At 40.5% G+C, this 23,110-nt stretch overlaps 1 protein-coding gene across 9 annotated transcripts in view; it reads right to left on the bottom strand.

Annotated features, from left to right (window-relative positions):
- Positions 1–23,110, bottom strand: part of KALRN (kalirin RhoGEF kinase) — an 856,470-nt gene that overhangs the window by 297,202 nt on the left and 536,158 nt on the right. For all 9 annotated transcript variants that reach the window (XR_014450786.1, XM_083153542.1, XM_083153544.1 and 6 more), the window contains one exon: positions 2,635–2,704. Coding sequence is in view for 8 of the 9 variants with exons in the window: in XM_083153542.1 (XP_083009668.1) it covers positions 2,635–2,704 (70 nt within the window). In the remaining variant the exon portion in view is untranslated. The remainder of the gene's footprint in view (positions 1–2,634; positions 2,705–23,110) is intronic.

Raw genomic sequence — 23,110 nt, 5'->3', positions numbered from 1 at the left:
TGGAATAGCTATAACTGCAGCTTGTGAATATTGTGAAGGGTGCTCTATTACTATATCTCCTCATGCTAACAGCAGTAACGTCCTTCTTTACGTGATCAGATGTAACAGCTATCTGCCTGATAAGCAGCATACAATTTCATTATCAATGAAATATCTGCGTTAATAATAGGACTTAACTGGGTACTTACTGTATGTAGTATATGGGCTGCCGATTTTGTGATTGTATGCCTTACCTTAAGGCATACAATCAGATGCGATGCGATTCGATGCGATTTTGCATAGGATTCAATGTTAAGAAGGTCCTGTTCATTTCCCCACTATCCAAGTGGGCATAGAGTTGATTTTATATAGTGTGGCGAGCGCAGCGAGCCACCGATCCCGAAGCGTGGCGAGCGAAGCGAGCCCCGCGAGGGGATGCATATTTCTTAAAAAGTATTCTGTGTCCCCTCGCGGGGCTCGCTACTCTCGCCACGCTTCGGGCTCGGTGGCTCGCTACGCTCGCCACAGGTTTATATCCAACTCCATGCCCACTTGGATAGTGAGGAGAGGAAAAGGACCCCTTTTTCCCATGGAATTCTATGTTAAAATGGACTCAGACCATTTTAACATTGAATCCTATGGAAAAATCTTGACCATCGCATCGCATACGATTTGGTCGCATGCGATGCGATGCGATCCGATCCGATTTCTAAATGGGACGCCCAGATACTACATAAGTACCCTTAACTGTTCACCTATTTGCGCCTGTCTCATTATCACTATCTTAGCCTTTAACGGCATCACATTATCAGCAACTATGTATGCCTAAACTGTGGCTTAGAATAGTGAATTAATCCCACTAGAACTGCCCAACACTGTATTGTTACAGCATTTTAGTAATTTGTTTAAAGTACATGCAGTATGAAATTCATATGCAAAGCTAAGGGTTAACACTGATATATACTACCAGCAATAACGTAGAAGCATATAGCTATTCTATTCTTAAGTGCTGTGTGCGACAATAACTGCACTATGTGATACAGTGGTGTGATAGAGCCATATTGTCTATCAACTAAACAACACTTTTGTTGAGAGGCATAGTTGAGAGGCATAGATGGGTCTGCATTAGGAGGGATTGCTGACACCTGAGTGCCATTGGAGAAGCCAGGGGTATCTCCAGGTAAGCTGGCTCTCAGACGTTATACGCCATTATCATGTGGCCTTACACTGGGCTATTAAGCCCAGACATATATGTTATTGCTTATGGGATGGGTTTGGGAATGTGGTGCCCCCTGTGTTGGTAGGGCTGGTCTGCTCCAGGTTAGCACACCCTAACACTTTATTAACTCTTATTTTTCCTATCACATTGTATATATTTTGTATTTTAATCCCACCTTCACTTCCCTACATAGCACTTATGTGCATCTTATTAACCCTTACTAATTTTCATTTGTGTGCTGCCCTGGAGTACTCAGCCTGTGTCGGCATGTTGGGGGCCCACACCCCAGACCCATACCCAGTATTAGGGACCCCCAGTGACAGAGAGGCCTTGACGTACGGCCTGGGGGCTTAGCCCTATATCTGCAGATATATGCAACCAAGATCTCTGTATTATCTGATTAATATGTAGTTATTTTCTCACTCAGTGTGCAATTGGAATACAAAATGTTTTTTTGTCTATCAACTATACTCCTATTTGCAACAATTTGAAACAGCAACAATTCCTGTCTGTGGATGTTCTACTCCTATGTGATCAGATATAAATATTCACCTGCCTATCAAGCAGCATACATTAATATAATAATCTGTAACACACGTAAAGAGATTGGATTCGTACCCTTATAACAAAATTCAGCACACGCGGCACACCCGCACGTGCATCTTTTTTAACACATATATGTTCACTTGTCTGTCTATTTGTGTTTTTTTTATCTTTCGCTTGCTTTTACATTTAAAAATAAAAGTTAGATTTTAGGACTCATTAATTAATTGGTGCATCACAATACGACAAATCTTTCTCTCTTTCGTTCCTGATACAATGGACTTTGTCTAGTGATAGCACACCCCTGCATTTAAATACACCTATAAGGTCTGACTTTCATAATCAGGGGGCCTTTGAAAAATCAGTATCCATAAAAACACACAGTCTTTTGTGATCGAACAAACCCAAAGTGCTAACCCATGTAGACCTACAGTCATGTTGACCTTTCTGTATGTTGACCTTAATGCATGTCGTTCTAATGGTGTCGACCATCATGCTGTCTACCCGATGATCCATACCCGTGGCAGAAGTTGTTTGTTGAGGGCAGATATGAAAGCGCTCTGCTTGTCCTGGGATGGAAGTGGCAGTGCTCTGTTGAACAAGGATTAAAGGTGGTTGCCAGATCGACAAAGATGTCAGTGTTCTGCTGGTGGAAGGGTTGTAATGGCTATGCTTGGTTGGTAGCATCTGTATAAGAGGCCAAAGTGGCAGTACTATGTTGGATGAGGGTACCAAGAAGGCATTGTTTGAGATCCTTTGTTGTTTATCCTACACTTCATAAATCATTGGAAACACAGTCCTAGCCCATATTTCCCACCCACACACATTATCCTACTTGTATTACATACAACACCCCCCATTACACAACACTCTTTCTCTCCTAATGACATTACCCAGGTGACGAAACAGTGTCCGACGTCTTCTGGAAGCTGCTCATATTTCTCTAGCTCCTTCAAAAAGATGCTGCGTAGAAGCAGAGAGGATTATGGGTCAGGTGGTCAGATACAAAAACTATACACTATGCTGGTGGGCTGGTATAAAGAAATTAAAACACGTTGATCACAAGGACACAGGACCCACTGAATAGTTTAAAATATATATTTCTTTATAGATTATAGATTAATATTTAGATATAATAAACAACATAACAAAATAAAATCTAGATGAAAATATAAATTAACAATAATTGGTAAACTATTTAACCAAGATTAATGTCCACTTTGTGCAAATAAACTTAGCTGGCATCCCAGCAGTGAGTAAGTGCAGTTAACCGGGGGTTATGAATTACAACTGATACCAACTGAGACCAGCTAATTCACATTCCTGGCGCTCTAGTATTTAAATGGATATGTTCCTTTAAGGTGCTTGTAGTGTGCACCGAATAAGTATAAACCTAGCTGCTGCATGTGTTAAATGAGCTAGCCCAGCTCATGAAGGATGAAAGATGTAGGGGGGGGGGGGTGTTCAACACAATTGCGCTGCTAGGTATGATGTATATAAATGACTCTGAGTACAGCTATGTCTGACCAAAAAAGAAGAATACTGGACATGCTGAATGATTTATACATTTTTATAGAAATGTAAAAAAAGAATTAACACATATACATACATGATATAACTATGAAATGCACCTAAATAGTTTAAAAGCATATAGGGTTAAATTACAAATGATCAGATGTGTCTCCAGAGTTTAATGTGGAAATCCCACTAGTGAGAATGGCTCAGTTCAGATCCTGGTGTGTCCAAAATATATTATATACTTTTGGTGAAGCAAAGTTATTTATCCTGCAACAAGATGTTGCTAGTGCCAATTAGCATGTATACATAACATGCGCTAGGTGGAAGGCAGTTCATCAAACAAATAGATTAGGATAATTAGATTTCTCACCCATAGATGTTAATGGTGGCGGGGAGCTTTTTAGATGTCAATAGGTCAATCCTAATGCAGGTTTTTCCAGATGCAGGTTCAAACAACCAGGTTGCTCCGTGCAAATAATGGTGATATGGAGAGCACTGCAACGGGTGTCCCCAGTATGATGATCCGTGGGACCGGCCGTACGGTGGTAGAGTTCTCCCTTTCCGGAGGAGCAGTGTGACCAGCCGGCACCGTAGGAGAAGGTATAGTATTGGCGGGCACAAGAGCTGACCGGCGGCTGCGTGGAGAATGGATGTCAGGAGTGTGGCTAGCAGTGAGCTGTGCTGTTAGGCTGAAGGCAAGACTTGTCTTGAAAAAGTTCCCAATCACAGTGGGTACGAAACGCGTTGACGCAATACTGAAGTCTCCAGACGTGTCTCCAAGGTCCCGCCTTCAGCCTAACAGCACGGCTGGAGCCCCGGATCACGGACCCAGGGACCGACCTACGGGCTCAAGGTAGGTAAGTATCAGTATGTGTGTGTTATGTATGTATTAAACTTTTATTTTTCAGGGTGTCAGTGTGTTTTATTTAACTATTTTTTGTACTGTAGAACTACGAGTGCTAGCGGGCCCTTTAATGCCCCGCATGCTGGGACGTGTGGTTCCCCAAGTCCCAGCATGCAGGGTAGGCTTGCTGGGACTCATAGTTCTACAGTAGAAGACAATATTTTTTTTTCGTTTTTTTACACTTTGCATCAGCCCGATGCCCACCGCCCAGGGGCATCGGGGACAGCCCCGGACTTTCAGCATGGGCTGGTAAGTCCTGGAGGGGGGGACCCCTTCATTGGGGGGGTCCCCACTTCCCCAGGACCCCTGCCCATGCTGACCAGCCACGGGGATAATGCTTTGGCCGCGGGACCTTATATAATAAGTGTCCCCCGGCTATGGCATTACCCTGCTGGCTGGTTGGGTCTGGTGCTGGTTCTTGAAATGCGGGGGACCCCTATTCATTTTGTCCCCCGTATTTCGGGAACCAGTGCCGGACCTTGAGCCTGGTGCTGGTTTCATTAAATCAAGGGGACCCCTATTTGTCGGGGACCGTGATTTTATGTCACCAGCACCGGGTCAATGAGCCCGGGGCTGGTTATGCTCTGACGGGGGACCCCGCGCTGTTTTTTATTTTATTTTAACTGTTTAACCTTTTTTTCCACCAGAACCCTGCACAGATCTCAATGATCTGTGCAGGGTTCTGGCTAATTCGCCCATCAGAACCTGGTCTGATTTTTGGGTGAATTTTAGACACATTTATACAATTCGCATACCATTAAATATGCGATTTGTATACTTTTAAATGTGAAAACATCTGGATGCGATGTGCTGCGAAAAACAGCCATCGCATTTCCAGAATGTCAAATTTGTTGGCCAAAATCGCACTTTTTTCACATTTTCGCAGCTCATTGAATATTAAAAAATGGAAAAACATGCGATTTCGACCGTTTTTGCGAAAAAAATCGAAAAAAAAAAAAAAGGCATCCCATAGAATGTCACCCTCTATGGGGGAAATTTACTACGAATACGAATAGGATTTTTCGTATTCGTATTCTTAATACGAATAAATACGAATGCATACGGCTGTTCTAGCAAATTTGTGTTCCGGAGGATAATTTACAAAGCAGCCAACTACGACTGCTTTGTAATCCCCAATGTCATATCCATTCGTATTAGCAGCCGTTTATAGGGCCGCTAATACGAATTCGTATAGGCAGTCTGCATGAATCAGTCAGATCCATGCAGGCTGCAGTATGTTAAAAAAAGGGTTAAAAATAAATAAATTAAAATGGTGTGGGGTCCCCCACGGCCGTAGCCAGCCCCAGACGCACAGAGCTGGTCCTGGTTGTAAATCGGGAACAAACCGAGTAGGGGTTCCCCGTATTTTTTAAAACCAGCCCCATGCCACAGGGCTGGGCCTGGTTCCCAAAATACGGGGGGAAAAATGAATAGGGGTCCCCCATATTTAAGAACCAGCCCCAGGCCCAACCAGCCAGCAGGGTAATGTCACAGCCGGGGGACACTTATTATATAAGGTCCCGTGGCCAAAACATTAACCCTACCGACCAGTCAGCCTGGGCAGGGGTCCTGGGGGAGTGGGGATCCCCCCAATGAAGGGCCCTCCCCCCTCCAGAACTTACCTGCCCAGGCTGAAGCCTGGTGCTGTCCCCGGTACCCCGGGGCATTGGGTACCGGGCTAATGAAAGTAGTAAAAAATACAAATAAAAACTACTGTCTAATACTATTACTATGAAACTCTGAGTCCTAGCAAGCCTCCCCGCATGCTGGGACTTGGAGAACCACAAGTCCCAGCATGCGGGGCATTAAATGGCCCGCTGGAACTTGTAGTTCCACAGTAATATAAATAGTTGAATAAACACACTGACACACACATGAAAATAAAACTTTAATACATACATAGCCCATACATACTGATACTTACCTATCTTGAGCCCGTAGGTAGGTTCCCGTCCATCGGTCCTGGGGTCCGGGTGTCCGCCTAAATCCTTTTGGGGACCTGTGGAAGGAAATGATTCGGTACTTGTGTAGTTTCACGGCGCCGCCGCGCGCACAGTGCCGCTCTAGCTGTTCTCAGCGCAGCGCGTGGCTCCTTTCCATATGTAAGCTACGTTATCAGAGTAGCGCCGGGCAGCAGCAGTGCACGCTGCCCAGGTCACTGTGGTACTTGTAATTCCACAGTGAAATAGGCAGTCCTGCGCACCGCTGACAATGGGGGCATGTAAACTGGACACCCCTGCACACCGCTAAAGTACGGGGCTTCCAAACTAGACACCCGGCACCCCGCTATTGGGGACATCTAAATTTAGATGCTAAAGCGTCTGAATCTAGACTCCCTGCAAACCGCTAAGAAGGGGGACATCTAAATTTAGACGCTAAAGCGTATGAATTTAGTTGGGTGCAGGGGTACATCTAAATTTAGACGCTAAGGCATCTCAATTTAGTTAGGTCTAGGGGTACACCATTAAACCTGTTCACAATGACACTAGTCGACGCAACAGCTGTTGACCTTGTAAATTCCACTATCCACGCCACCCCGAAGCATGGCGAGCATAGCGAGTCTCGCGAGGGGTGGTGGTACGCGTCCTACGACCTTTTAATACCCCCACTATCCACGTTGGCGTAGAGTTGATTTTATATAGTGTGGCGAGCGCAGCAAGCCACCGAGCCCAAAGCGTGGCGAGCCCCACGAGGGAACGCGGATTACTTCACAGGTAATCCGCGTCCCTTCGCGGGGCTCGCCACACTATATAAAATCAACTCCACGCCGACGTGGATAGTGGGGGTATGAAAAGGTCGTAGGACGCGTACCGCCACCCCTCGCGGAGCTCGCCACGCTAAGGGTTGGCGTGGATAGTGGAATTTACAAGGTCGACAGCTGTTGCGTCGACTAGTGTCATTGTGAACAGGTTTAATGGTGTACCCCTAGACCCAACTAAATTTAGATGCTTTAGCGTCTAAATTTAGATGTACCCCTACACCCAACTAAATTCAGACGCTTTAGCGTCTAAACTTAGATGTCCCCCTTCTTAGCGGTTTGCAGGGAGTCTAGATTCAGACTCTTTAGCATCTAAATTTAGATGTCCCCCTTCTTAGCGGCTTGCAGGGAGTCTAGATTGAGACGCTTTAGCGTCTAAGTTTAGATGCCCCCCTTCTTAGCGGCTTGCAGGGAGTCTGCATTCAGACGCTTTAGCGTCTAAATTTTAGCGTCAACATGTGGGACACCCCCTTTGATAGCGGTGTGCCAGGGTGTCTAATTTGGAAGCACTGTACGTTAGCGGTGTACAGGGGTGTCCAGTTTACATGCCCCCGTTGTCAGTGGTGCGCAGGACTGCCTATTTCACTGTGGTACTACAAGTACCACAGTGACCTGTCAGCGCTGGGCAGTGCACTGCTGCTGCCCGGCGCTACGCTGATAACGTAGCTTACATATGGAAAGCAGCCACGCGCTGCGCTGAGAACAGCTAGAGCGGCACGTGCACAGTTAAACACAGAGTCTGGCAAGCTGCCAAGTTTCTTAGACAGACTGTGCGCGCGGCGGCACCGTGAAACTACACAAGTACCAATTATTCTTGCCAAGGTCCTCCGGCATAGATCTGCCCTCTTGGTTCTGCCGGAGTCCAGGGATCTTGAAAAAAATAACAAGGCGCAAAAGCCAACACCAGCATCAGGGATGGCGCTACCCACTCAGCAGAGTCTGCAAAGCAGGGAGGCGGCAGAGTATGTAGGCGCTGTGCTCTCCCTGCTCTGCGACTCTATCACTTTGTGCAGCTGAAGGCTGCTGCTGTCAGTGTATGACAGACAGCAGTGCTGGCAGCAGAGTGGAGAGAGAAAGGACTTACTGTACATCGGATTATCAGCTGATGCATACTTGCCTACTTTTGAAAACTAGTTTCAGGGAGATAATAGTTGGTAGTATAATTTTACACAGCGCCCCACTGCGGGGGTGTGTCATGTTCCACCCAAAGGGCATATCTAGTTCCATATATGGAGCTTGTGGGTGTGTACTACTACATCTGAGAGGAATCTTTTAAAATGACTTATATCCAAATGTAGATGAGCCCCAAAGCAGTTAGTAAGAGCCACTATACTTGCTAAAGTGCTGGGAAATGATGCTGATGATTCAATGTAAATGTATCTATCTCTCATTCCTTTTTTCCCCAAAAATGTAACATTAAAATGTGAGCTATGTGAAATGAGGGAGATTGCTAGACTAATGAGGGAGAGAGGGAGATTGCTGCTATTTCAGGGAGTCTCCCGCAGAATGCAGGAGGGTAGGCAACTTTGAGGTGATGGAAAACGTGGGTATTGGAGCGCTCTATGGTTAGGTATATATTGTAATAAATAAGAAAAAAAATTGATAATAAAAAAAATAATAAATAAAAATGAGATTAAAGCAAAGAAATAAAAAAGAAAAAAAGGTGAAAAAATTGGAAAGAGCAATGTTACAATAAAATAAAATATGAGAATAGCGAGTGGACACCTGTAAAGGAAATAGTGGGTTAAGAGTTGGAATTCCAATGTTTACACTCTTAAATGAATTTGTGTGGAGTTGCCCGTCCTATCTCACCCTAACTAATAGCCGGCGGCGCAGCAAGACGCTGCGATGTTATGCCGCGGCTGTGTGTACCTTCTCCCGTATGGCAGCGGGGATGCAGCTGTCAGGTCCCGTTGTTCGCCGGCGTCCCGGCATGGCTTCTGATGATGTTCTTGCTGGCTGCTGGGTACTTCGGAGGGGATGAGGCAGGTGGGCTCTTGATCTGCTCCAACGCGTTTCATGCCACAAGGGCACTTTTTCAAGGATGCAGTCTGTTTAAAAGTTCCGCTTTTTTATTCTAAAACTTTATTAATAAAACAGGAAGTTGCTGGACGGATGTCCTCATTTTTTTGGTGGGAACCTCATGGGTTCTTAGTCTTCAAGGTGCCACTCGTTTATTCATTGAAAAAAAAGAAAAATAAAATTTGTAAAAAGTTTGAAAAAAGAAAGAAAAATTAGAAGAAAAAAAATTATTATCAATGGCGGTAGATGTGAAGTATCTGAAGAATGACGATTTATCGGCAATATTATTTGGGTCCAATAAAAACTTATTGGTCCAGAAGAAATTTATTATTTGGACATATTGTTTTAATATTTTGATTAGTCCAGAAAGGCATTAAGTTCTATATCTATGTTTAACCCCCGAGGGTGGAGGGTTTTTAATTCAAAGATCCACCGCATTTCATTTTTTAATAGATCTTTAACAATGTCTCCTCCTCTCCAGTTTTTGTGAATTTTTTGTATTATTGTGAATTTCAATTCTGTCGGGTCTTTGTTATGGTGTTCAAGAAAGTGGTTAGATACACTATGCGTGGTTAAGCCTCTTCTTATATTATAGATATGTTCCGATATCCTTATTTTTGTTTTTCTTTTTGTTTGGCCAATGTATTGGAGTTTGCATGGGCATTCTAAGAGATAAATGACCCCCTCTGTTTCACAGCTGACTTGATCTTTAATCTTGTATTCTTTGTCTGTGATGTTGGATTTGAAGCTTTTTACTGATTTGGTGCTAGTAGATTTTAGTTTGCAGCCTTTGCAGTTCCCGCAATAGTGGAAGCCTCCATTGGTTTGGTGAGTTTTAGTTTGGTCTGTTGGTACATAGCTTGCTGTGATTTCTTGTTTAAGGTTTTTTGCTCTTTTGTAAATTATCCTTGGTCTATCAGGAATGATGGTTTGTAATGATTCATCTAGATGAAGGATGTGCCAGTTCTTTTTAATCATGTCTTCTATCTGTTTAGAGTTGCTGTTGTACTGTGTAATGAATGCCGTAGTGTTGATTTTGTTGTCTTCTTTATTTTTGTACTTTAGTAAATCTTCTCTCTTTATTTTACTGACTGTGGTGGTATGTTTTTGCAGTTGTTCTTCTTTGTATCCTTTTGCTTTGAAATTGTTAATCATTTGTTGACTCTGTTGTTCAAATATTTCTTGTTCTGTGCAATTGCGTTTTAGTCTTCGCAGTTGACCTCCTGGTATATTGTTTACCCAATTGGTATGGTGATTGCTGGATGCGGGGAGCATGTTGTTACCCGAAACTTCTTTGATGTGTGTTTTTGTATTGATGTTATTGTTTTTGATGTAGATTTCTAGGTCCAGGTATATGATCTCTTGTTTGCTGTGGGTAGTGATGAATTCCAGGTTTAGGTTATTTGAGTTCATGTATTCAGTGAATCTTCTCAGGTCTTCTTCTTCCCCCTCCCAGATGAAGAAGACATCGTCGATATATCGACGCCAGACAACAAGGTGGTTTTTATACATATTGTTGTTCCAGATGTTGTCATCCTCCCACTTCGCAACGAATAAATTAGCATAACTTGGGGCCAGGGGGGTCCCCATGGCCGTGCCACACAGCTGCAGATAGAACGTGTCGTTATACCAAAAATAGTTGTGCGATAAAATAAATTCGATGTTTGCCATGATGAAATTTATCTGTTCGTTGTTGAGGTCTGATTGTGTTGACAAATAGTGGCGTGTATGCTCACAACCTTTTTCATGTTGGATACAGGTGTACAGAGATTTAACATCTGCTGTACAAAGTGTATAGTTTTCTTTCCATTCGATCGTCTCGAGTATTTGCAGGATGCTGGTGGTGTCTTGGAGATAACTTTTTTGTTCTTTGACTAGATGTTGTAGAAACCTGTCTGTGTACTTAGATAAATTGGATGTTATTGATTGGAGACCGGATATGATTGGCCTGCCTGGAGGGTTTTCAACATTTTTGTGTATCTTCGGTAGGAAGTAGAACGTGGGTATTTTCGGGTTCTGCTGTGTTAGAAATTTGTGTTCTTTTTCATTTAGTATTCCAATATCAAGGCCTTCTTGCAGGTGTTCTGATAGTTCTTTATTGTAATGGTTTGTGGGGTCTGATTTTAATATTTTGTATGTGGAGGTGTCTGAAAGCAGATTTTCGGCTTCTCTTTCGTAGCTATCTTTTGACATAATGACGACTCCTCCGCCTTTGTCGGCTGGTTTGATGATTATAGAGTCATCTAACTTTAAATCTTTTATGGCTTTTTTTTCCATTTTTGAAATATTTCTTTGTATTTTTTGGATGTCCGGTATTTTTTCAATTTCTGCTTCCATTAATTTTTCAAAGGTACTTATGTGTGGGCCTTTGAGATGAGTTGGATTAAACGTTGATGTTGGTCTCAATTCTGTGTGTTTGAATGAATCAGTGACTGTTGATTGGGGATAGCTATTTTCTTTTTGTTTGTAGAATTTTTTGATGCATAGCTTGCGAGTGAATTTCTGCACATCCATATATAAATCAAATTTATTAATTTTTGATTCGGGAGCAAATTTCAGTCCTTTCTGCAGAACTGCGATTTCTGTTTCTGTGAGAGATTTATTGCTTAGGTTGCATACTGTTAATTTTTGTTCCTTAGTTTTTGCTTAATTTTTTAGCAACTTTTTGTTTTTTTCCGCTTCCTCTTGAGCCTCTATATCGATGTTTATCTTTTGTTTTTTGTATGTTGCCCCTCTTTGGTCTGGTGGTTTCTTGATGCCGTGTGTTACGTCTAAAAAATCGTAGTTTTCATCGTCGGAGGTCTCATTTTCTGTATCCTCTTCTAATTGTCTCTTTGAGGTTTTTACCCTGGCTCCTTCTCTTTCTTCGTTTTTTCTTTGAATTAATTCTGCCAGATTGGTTCTGTTGGTGTTCTCTTCTTCTATGGCTTTTTGTTTACCCTGGTTGTATGATTCTCTGATATTTGTGTTATTGCTATAGGTGAAATTTCTTTTGTTGTATGGTTGGTAACGCCTGTCAGTTGCTTGTATCGGTTCTTGGTTAATGAGAGGTTTTCTTTTATGTTCTTGATGTTGAGAATGTGGTGTATATTCTTTTCTTTGTCTTTGCGGTTTTTTTTCTTTGGTATTTATTCCTGTTCTTTTTTCTTTTTTATTATAGAGGTCTGATTCATCCTGATCCCTCTTGTATTTCTTTTGTTTTTGAATGATGATGTCGTCTTCCAACTTCCCTATTTTTTCATTAGTCATCTTGATTAATTTATTGAAGTCTTCCATTTTTCTTAGACTTTCAAATCTGGTCTCATATATTTTGATATTTTCATTTATTAAGTTCAGCGATGTCTGTCTATCTTCTATTATTAATTTCATTAATTCTGTGGAACTATTGTCCAGGATGGTGTTCCATTTTTCATGAAAAGTTGGTAGGGTTGGTAGAAATGTGCATGTCTTCTGTAATCTTAATCCTCTGGGGATCATCTGGTTTTCTATGTATTTTTTCATAGTGGCAATTTCCCACCATTGCTTCACTTCTTGTGTGTATAATTTCTCCAACTTGAAGAATTGATTGCAGAAGTTCTCTTCATTTTCTGGTGGTACTGTGATAATATTGTCTTTTGAAAAAATATTGTTGATGTTTTGCCTTTTATTTTCGTTTTGTATATGAATCGACTTGTATGTCGACATGACGTGGCAGCGGTTCAATTTTTGACAAAAGATATAGATTTGGGAAGGACCGCGCTCTATTTGGTATGGCAGCTCCGCTATTTATACAAGTATATGGAAAACGTGGGTATTAGAGCGCTCTATGGTTAGGTATATATTGTAATAAAAAAGAAAAAAAATTGATAATAAAAAAAATAATAAATAAAAATGAGATTAAAGAAAAGAAATAAAAAAGAAAAAAAGGTGAAAAAATTGGAAAGAGCAATGTTACAATAAAATAAAATATGAGAATAGCGAGTGGACACCTGTAAAGGAAATAGTGGGTTAAGAGTTGAAATTCCAATGTTTACACTCTTAAGTGAATTTGTGTGGAGTTGCCCGTCCTATCTCACCCTAACTAATAGCCGGCGGCGCAGCAAGACGCTGCGATGTTATGCCGCGGCTGTGTGTACCTTCTCCCGTATGGCAGCGGGGATGCAGCTGTCAGGTCCCGTTGTTCGCCGGCGTCCCGGCACGGCTTCTGATGATGTTCTTGCTGGGTACTTCGGAGGGGATGAGGCAGGTGGGCTCTTGATCTGCTCCAACGCGTTTCATGCCACAAGGGCACTTTTTCAAGGATGCAGTCTGTTTAAAAGTTCCGCTTTTTTATTCTTAAAACAGGAAGTTGCTGGACGGATGTCCTCATTTTTTTGGTGGGAACCTCATGGGTTCTTAGTCTTCAAGGTGCCACTCGTTTATTCATTGAAAAAAAAAGAAAAATAAAATTTGTAAAAAGTTTGAAAAAAGAAAGAAAAATTAGAAGAAAAAAAATTATTATCAATGGCGGTAGATGTGAAGTATCTGAAGAATGACGATTTATCGGCAATATTATTTGGGTCCAATAATAACTTATTGGTCCAGAAGAAATTTATTATTTGGACATATTGTTTTAATATTTTGATTAGTCCAGAAAGGCATTAAGTTCTATATCTATGTTTAACCCCCGAGGGTGGAGGGTTTTTAATTCAAAGATCCACCGCATTTCATTTTTTAATAGATCTTTGACAATGTCTCCTCCTCTCCAGTTTTTGTGAATTTTTTGTATTATTGTGAATTTCAATTCTGTCGGGTCTTTGTTATGGTGTTCAAGAAAGTGGTTAGATACACTATGCGTGGTTAAGCCTCTTCTTATATTATAGATATCCTTATTTTTGTTTTTCTTTTTGTTTGGCCAATGTATTGGAGTTTGCATGGGCATTCTAAGAGATAAATGACCCCCTCTGTTTCACAGCTGACTTGATCTTTAATCTTGTATTCTTTGTCTGTGATGTTGGATTTGAAGCTTTTTATTGATTTGGTGCTAGTAGATTTTAGTTTGCAGCCTTTGCAGTTCCCGCAATAGTGGAAGCCTCCATTGGTTTGGTGAGTTTTAGTTTGGTCTGTTGGTACATAGCTTGCTGTGATTTCTTGTTTAAGGTTTTTTGCTCTTTTGTAAATTATCCTTGGTCTATCAGGAATGATGGTTTGTAATGATTCATCTAGATGAAGGATGTGCCAGTTCTTTTTAATCATGTCTTCTATCTGTTTAGAGTTGCTGTTGTACTGTGTAATGAATGCTGTAGTGTTGATTTTGTTGTCTTCTTTATTTTTGTACTTTAGTAAATTTTCTCTCTTTATTTTACTGACTGTGGTGGTATGTTTTTGCAGTTGTTCTTCTTTGTATCCTTTTGCTTTGAAATTGTTAATCATTTGTTGACTCTGTTGTTCAAATATTTCTTGTTCTGTGCAATTGCGTTTTAGTCTTCGCAGTTGACCTCCTGGTATATTGTTTACCCAATTGGTATGGTGATTGCTGGATGCGGGGAGCATGTTGTTACCCGAAACTTCTTTGATGTGTGTTTTTGTATTGATGTTATTGTTTTTGATGTAGATTTCTAGGTCCAGGTATATGATCTCTTGTTTTCTGTGGGTAGTGATGAATTCCAGGTTTAGGTTATTTGAGTTCATGTATTCATGTATTCAGTGAATCTTCTCAGGATATATGGATGTGCAGAAATTCACTCGCAAGCTATGCATCAAAAAATTCTACAAACAAAAAGAAAATAGCTATCCCCAATCAACAGTCACTGATTCATTCAAACACACAGAATTGAGACCAACATCAACGTTTAATCCAACTCATCTCAAAGGCCCACACATAAGTACCTTTGAAAAATTAATGGAAGCAGAAATTGAAAAAATACCGGACATCCAAAAAATACAAAGAAATATTTCAAAAATGGAAAAAAAAGCCATAAAAGATTTAAAGTTAGATGACTCTATAATCATCAAACCAGCCGACAAAGGCGGAGGAGTCGTCATTATGTCAAAAGATAGCTACGAAAGAGAAGCCGAAAATCTGCTTTCAGACACCTCCACATACAAAATATTAAAATCAGACCCCACAAACCATTACAATAAAGAACTATCAGAACACCTGCAAGAAGGCCTTGATATTGGAATACTAAATGAAAAAGAACACAAATTTCTAACACAGCAGAACCCGAAAATACCCACGTTCTACTTCCTACCGAAGATACACAAAAATGTTGAAAACCCTCCAGGCAGGCCAATCATATCCGGTCTCCAATCAATAACATCCAATTTATCTAAGTACACAGACAGGTTTCTACAACATCTAGTCAAAGAACAAAAAAGTTATCTCCAAGACACCACCAGCATCCTGCAAATACTCGAGACGATCGAATGGAAAGAAAACTATACACTTTGTACAGCAGATGTTAAATCTCTGTACACCTGTATCCAACATGAAAAAGGTTGTGAGCATACACGCCACTATTTGTCAACACAATCAGACCTCAACAACGAACAGATAAATTTCATCATGGCAAACATCGAATTTATTTTATCGCACAACTATTTTTGGTATAACGACACGTTCTATCTGCAGCTGTGTGGCACGGCCATGGGGACCCCCCTGGCCCCAAGTTATGCTAATTTATTCGTTGCGAAGTGGGAGGATGACAACATCTGGAACAACAATATGTATAAAAACCACCTTGTTGTCTGGCGTCGATATATCGACGATGTCTTCTTCATCTGGGAGGGGAAAGAAGAAGACCTGAGAAGATTCACTGAATACATGAACTCAAATAACCTAAACCTGGAATTCATCACTACCCACAGCAAACAAGAGATCATATACCTGGACCTAGAAATCTACATCAAAAACAATAACATCAATACAAAAACACACATCAAAGAAGTTTCGGGTAACAACATGCTCCCCGCATCCAGCAATCACCATACCAATTGGGTAAACAATATACCAGGAGGTCAACTGCGTAGACTAAAACGCAATTGCACAGAACAAGAAATATTTGAACAACAGAGTCAACAAATGATTAACAATTTCAAAGCAAAAGGATACAAAGAAGAACAACTGCAAAAACATACCACCACAGTCAGTAAAATAAAGAGAGAAGATTTACTAAAGTACAAAAATAAAGAAGACAACAAAATCAACACTACGGCATTCATTACACAGTACAACAGCAACTCTAAACAGATAGAAGACATGATTAAAAAGAACTGGCACATCCTTCATCTAGATGAATCATTACAAACCATCATTCCTGATAGACCAAGGATAATTTACAAAAGAGCAAAAAACCTTAAACAAGAAATCACAGCAAGCTATGTACCAACAGACCAAACTAAAACTCACCAAACCAATGGAGGCTTCCACTATTGCGGGAACTGCAAAGGCTGCAAACTAAAATCTACTAGCACCAAATCAGTAAAAAGCTTCAAATCCAACATCACAGACAAAGAATACAAGATTAAAGATCAAGTCAGCTGTGAAACAGAGGGGGTCATTTATCTCTTAGAATGCCCATGCAAACTCCAATACATTGGCCAAACAAAAAGAAAAACAAAAATAAGGATATCAGAACATATCTATAATATAAGAAGAGGCTTAACCACGCATAGTGTATCTAACCACTTTCTTGAACACCATAACAAAGACCCGACAGAATTGAAATTCACAATAATACAAAAAATTCACAAAAACTGGAGAGGAGGAGACATTGTCAAAGATCTATTAAAAAATGAAATGCGGTGGATCTTTGAATTAAAAACCCTCCACCCTCGGGGGTTAAACATAGATATAGAACTTAATGCCTTTCTGGACTAATCAAAATATTAAAACAATATGTCCAAATAATAAATTTCTTCTGGACCAATAAGTTTTTATTGGACCCAAATAATATTGCCGATAAATCGTCATTCTTCAGATACTTCACATCTACCGCCATTGATAATAATTTTTTTTCTTCTAATTTTTCTTTCTTTTTTCAAACTTTTTACAAATTTTATTTTTCTTTTTTTTTCAATGAATAAACGAGTGGCACCTTGAAGACTAAGAACCCATGAGGTTCCCACCAAAAAAATGAGGACATCCGTCCAGCAACTTCCTGTTTTATTAATAAAGTTTTAGAATAAAAAAGCGGAACTTTTAAACAGACTGCATCCTTGAAAAAGTGCCCTTGTGGCATGAAACGCGTTGGAGCAGATCAAGAGCCCACCTGCCTCATCCCCTCCGAAGTACCCAGCAGCCAGCAAGAACATCATCAGAAGCCGTGCCGGGACGCCGGCGAACAACGGGACCTGACAGCTGCATCCCCGCTGCCATACGGGAGAAGGTACACACAGCCGCGGCATAACATCGCAGCGTCTTGCTGCGCCGCCGGCTATTAGTTAGGGTGAGATAGGATGGGCAACTCCACACAAATTCACTTAAGAGTGTAAACATTGGAATTCCAACTCTTAACCCACTATTTCCTTTACAGGTGTCCACTTGCTATTCTCATATTTTATTTTATTGTAACATTGCTCTTTCCAATTTTTTCACCTTTTTTTCTTTTTTATTTCTTTTCTTTAATCTCATTTTTATTTATTATTTTTATTATTTTTTTTATTATCAATTTTTTTTCTTTTTTATTACAATATATACCTAACCATAGAGCGCTCCAATACCCACGTTTTCCATATACTTGTATAAATAGCGGAGCTGCCATACCAAATAGAGCGCGGTCCTTCCCAAATCTATATCTATTGTCAAAAATTGAACCGCTGCCACGTCATGTCGACATACAAGTCGATTCATATACAAAACGAAAATAAAAGGCAAAACATTAACAATATTTTTTCAAAAGACAATATTATCACAGTACCACCAGAAAATGAAGAGAACTTCTGCAATCAATTCTTCAAGTTGGAGAAATTATACACACAAGAAGTGAAGCAATGGTGGGAAATTGCCACTATGAAAAAATACATAGAAAACCAGATGATCCCTAGAGGATTAAGATTACAGAAGACATGCACATTTCTACCAACCCTACCAACTTTTCATGAAAAATGGAACACCATCCTGGACAATAGTTCCACAGAATTAATGAAATTAATAATAGAAGATAGACAGACATCACTGAACTTAATAAATGAAAATATCAAAATATATGAGACCAGATTTGAAAGTCTAAGAAAAATGGAAGACTTCAATAAATTAATCAAGATGACTAATGAAAAAATAGGGAAGTTGGAAGACGACATCATCATTCAAAAACAAAAGAAATACAAGAGGGATCAGGATGAATCAGACCTCTATAATAAAAAAGAAAAAAGAACAGGAATAAATACCAAAGAACAAAAACCGCAAAGACAAAGAAAAGAATATACACCACATTCTCAGCAACAACAACATAAAAGAAAACCTCTCATTAACCAAGAACCGATACAAGCAACTGACAGGCGTTACCAACCATACAACAAAAGAAATTTCACCTATAGCAATAACACAAATATCAGAGAATCATACAACCAGGGTAAACAAAAAGCCATAGAAGAAGAGAACACCAACAGAACCAATCTGGCAGAATTAATTCAAAGAAAAAACGAAGAAAGAGAAGGAGCCAGGGTAAAAACCTCAAAGAGACAATTAGAAGAGGATACAGAAAATGAGACCTCCGACGATGAAAACTACGATTTTTTAGACGTAACACACGGCATCAAGAAACCACCAGACCAAAGAGGGGCAACATACAAAAAACAAAAGATAAACATCGATATAGAGGCTCAAGAGGAAGCGGAAAAAACAAAAAGTTGCTAAAAAATGAAGCAAAAACTAAGGAACAAAAATTAACAGTATACAACCTAAGCAATAAATCTCTCACAGAAACAGAAATCGCAGTTCTGCAGAAAGGACTGAAATTTGCTCCCGAATCAAAAATTAATAAATTTGATTTATATATGGATGTGCAGAAATTCACTCGCAAGCTATGCATCAAAAAATTCTACAAACAAAAAGAAAATAGCTATCCCCAATCAACAGTCACTGATTCATTCAAACACACAGAATTGAGACCAACATCAACGTTTAATCCAACTCATCTCAAAGGCCCACACATAAGTACCTTTGAAAAATTAATGGAAGCAGAAATTGAAAAAATACCGGACATCCAAAAAATACAAAGAAATATTTCAAAAATGGAAAAAAAAGCCATAAAAGATTTAAAGTTAGATGACTCTATAATCATCAAACCAGCCGACAAAGGCGGAGGAGTCGTCATTATGTCAAAAGATAGCTACGAAAGAGAAGCCGAAAATCTGCTTTCAGACACCTCCACATACAAAATATTAAAATCAGACCCCACAAACCATTACAATAAAGAACTATCAGAACACCTGCAAGAAGGCCTTGATATTGGAATACTAAATGAAAAAGAACACAAATTTCTAACACAGCAGAACCCGAAAATACCCACGTTCTACTTCCTACCGAAGATACACAAAAATGTTGAAAACCCTCCAGGCAGGCCAATCATATCCGGTCTCCAATCAATAACATCCAATTTATCTAAGTACACAGACAGGTTTCTACAACATCTAGTCAAAGAACAAAAAAGTTATCTCCAAGACACCACCAGCATCCTGCAAATACTCGAGACGATCGAATGGAAAGAAAACTATACACTTTGTACAGCAGATGTTAAATCTCTGTACACCTGTATCCAACATGAAAGAGGTTGTGAGCATACACGCCACTATTTGTCAACACAATCAGACCTCAACAACGAACAGATCAATTTCATCATGGCAAACATCGAATTTATTTTATCGCACAACTATTTTTGGTATAACGACACGTTCTATCTGCAGCTGTGTGGCACGGCCATGGGGACCCCCCTGGCCCCAAGTTATGCTAATTTATTCGTTGCGAAGTGGGAGGATGACAACATCTGGAACAACAATATGTATAAAAACCACCTTGTTGTCTGGCGTCGATATATCGACGATGTCTTCTTCATCTGGGAGGGGGAAGAAGAAGACCTGAGAAGATTCACTGAATACATGAACTCAAATAACCTAAACCTGGAATTCATCACTACCCACAGCAAACAAGAGATCATATACCTGGACCTAGAAATCTACATCAAAAACAATAACATCAATACAAAAACACACATCAAAGAAGTTTCGGGTAACAACATGCTCCCCGCATCCAGCAATCACCATACCAATTGGGTAAACAATATACCAGGAGGTCAACTGCGAAGACTAAAACGCAATTGCACAGAACAAGAAATATTTGAACAACAGAGTCAACAAATGATTAACAATTTCAAAGCAAAAGGATACAAAGAAGAACAACTGCAAAAACATACCACCACAGTCAGTAAAATAAAGAGAGAAGATTTACTAAAGTACAAAAATAAAGAAGACAACAAAATCAACACTACGGCATTCATTACACAGTACAACAGCAACTCTAAACAGATAGAAGACATGATTAAAAAGAACTGGCACATCCTTCATCTAGATGAATCATTACAAACCATCATTCCTGATAGACCAAGGATAATTTACAAAAGAGCAAAAAACCTTAAACAAGAAATCACAGCAAGCTATGTACCAACAGACCAAACTAAAACTCACCAAACCAATGGAGGCTTCCACTATTGCGGGAACTGCAAAGGCTGCAAACTAAAATCTACTAGCACCAAATCAGTAAAAAGCTTCAAATCCAACATCACAGACAAAGAATACAAGATTAAAGATCAAGTCAGCTGTGAAACAGAGGGGGTCATTTATCTCTTAGAATGCCCATGCAAACTCCAATACATTGGCCAAACAAAAAGAAAAACAAAAATAAGGATATCGGAACATATCTATAATATAAGAAGAGGCTTAACCACGCATAGTGTATCTAACCACTTTCTTGAACACCATAACAAAGACCCGACAGAATTGAAATTCACAATAATACAAAAAATTCACAAAAACTGGAGAGGAGGAGACATTGTCAAAGATCTATTAAAAAATGAAATGCGGTGGATCTTTGAATTAAAAACCCTCCACCCTCGGGGGTTAAACATAGATATAGAACTTAATGCCTTTCTGGACTAATCAAAATATTAAAACAATATGTCCAAATAATAAATTTCTTCTGGACCAATAAGTTTTTATTGGACCCAAATAATATTGCCGATAAATCGTCATTCTTCAGATACTTCACATCTACCGCCATTGATAATAATTTTTTTTCTTCTAATTTTTCTTTCTTTTTTCAAACTTTTTACAAATTTTATTTTTCTGTTTTTTTCAATGAATAAACAAGTGGCACCTTGAAGACTAAGAACCCATGAGGTTCCCACCAAAAAAATGAGGACATCCGTCCAGCAACTTCCTGTTTTATTAATAAAGTTTTAGAATAAAAAAGCGGAACTTTTAAACAGACTGCATCCTTGAAAAAGTGCCCTTGTGGCATGAAACGCGTTGGAGCAGATCAAGAGCCCACCTGCCTCATCCCCTCCGAAGTACCCAGCAGCCAGCAAGAACATCATCAGAAGCCGTGCCGGGACGCCGGCGAACAACGGGACCTGACAGCTGCATCCCCGCTGCCATACGGGAGAAGGTACACACAGCCGCGGCATAACATCGCAGCGTCTTGCTGCGCCGCCGGCTATTAGTTAGGGTGAGATAGGATGGGCAACTCCACACAAATTCACTTAAGAGTGTAAACATTGGAATTCCAACTCTTAACCCACTATTTCCTTTACAGGTGTCCACTTGCTATTATCATATTTAACATTGCTCTTTCCAATTTTTTCACCTTTTTTTCTTTTTTATTTCTTTTCTTTAATCTCATTTTTATTTATTATTTTTTTTATTATCAATTTTTTTTCTTTTTTATTACAATATATACCTAACCATAGAGCGCTCCAATACCCACGTTTTCCATATACTTGTATAAATAGCGGAGCTGCCATACCAAATAGAGCGCGGTCCTTCCCAAATCTATAACTTTGAGGTGATGTAGAAAGTAGAGATGGGTCGTTCGTGAACGAAGCGGTTCTTTTGACCGGATCCCATAAAAGACTGAGGGAGCCGCCGATCCCAAAAAGGTGAACCGTCGTTCTTTTACTTTCAGTTTCGTTTTTCATTACAATGCATTTGCCTGATCTCAGCACTGCCACCTGTGGCAGTTGAGATGTACTACCTCTGGAGACTGAGTTCAGTGCTGCTACTGCAAGTAAAAGAAAGAATAACAAGGCTGCTGCTGCTAAGGATGGCCATCGGTGCAGACACCATCGATGGTTGCCATCGATGGCAATTCTGCACCCAGCCATCGATCAGTGTTTTACTCAGTTATGTATGTTCTTATTTGTACAGCTCACTGTTTAAAAAAAAAAAAATGGCAATAAATGATTGTAAAACAAATTATGCTTCTTATTATCAATTACCCCTTCTTTCAAAGCGAACCGTTGATCCGCCTAAAAGATACAGATCTTTTCACTGACTGATCTGCTGGATCCCTGCTCTCGTTAGTGACCGGTTTTGCCCATCACTAGTAGAAAGTAGCAGCAGGGGAAGTCCCTGGCCTGCACCTCCCTCACTGTGGTGCAGAGACCCTCCCCCTCATCTCAGAATCAGGGGTTAGGAGTCAGGACAGCATGTGCCGAACTCTGATTGGAGGAGCTTGGCACATTCTGATTAAAGGAGCCCCTGATTGGAGGAGCATATTACATGCTCCTTTGATCCCTGAAACACAGAGGAATGGATTTCACAGCATGCCATGGTATTCACTCTGCCTTCTCTGTAGCTCCTGCCTCTACCTGCAGATTCTCCCTCTTTCTTTCTCTATCTGCCCATCATCTGTCCCACCCCCTCTATTCTCAGGATCTGCCTTCCTCTCCCTGTCCATCATCTGTCCCCCTTAACCTGCCCTGTATCTGCCCCCTCTCCCTTCATGCCCACCACCTCTTCCCCTCACCCTGCCATGTATCTGCCCCCTTTCCCTGCCCAGCACCTGTCCTGTCCCCCCTCCTGTTCACCATCTCTCCCCCTCTCCCTGCCCATCATCTGTCCCACCCCCTCCCTGCCCAGTATCTTCCTTCCTCTTGCTGTCCACCCTCCTGCCCTCCATCTGACCCCCTGTCCCTGCCCATCATCTGTCCCA

Source organism: Crinia signifera, chromosome 7, assembly GCF_055691185.1.
Source record: "Crinia signifera chromosome 7, ASM5569118v1, whole genome shotgun sequence".
NCBI lineage: Eukaryota > Metazoa > Chordata > Amphibia > Anura > Myobatrachidae > Crinia > Crinia signifera.
The sequence above is the reverse complement of the archived record's forward strand: the minus strand, read 5'-3'. Positions and strand labels throughout refer to the sequence as shown.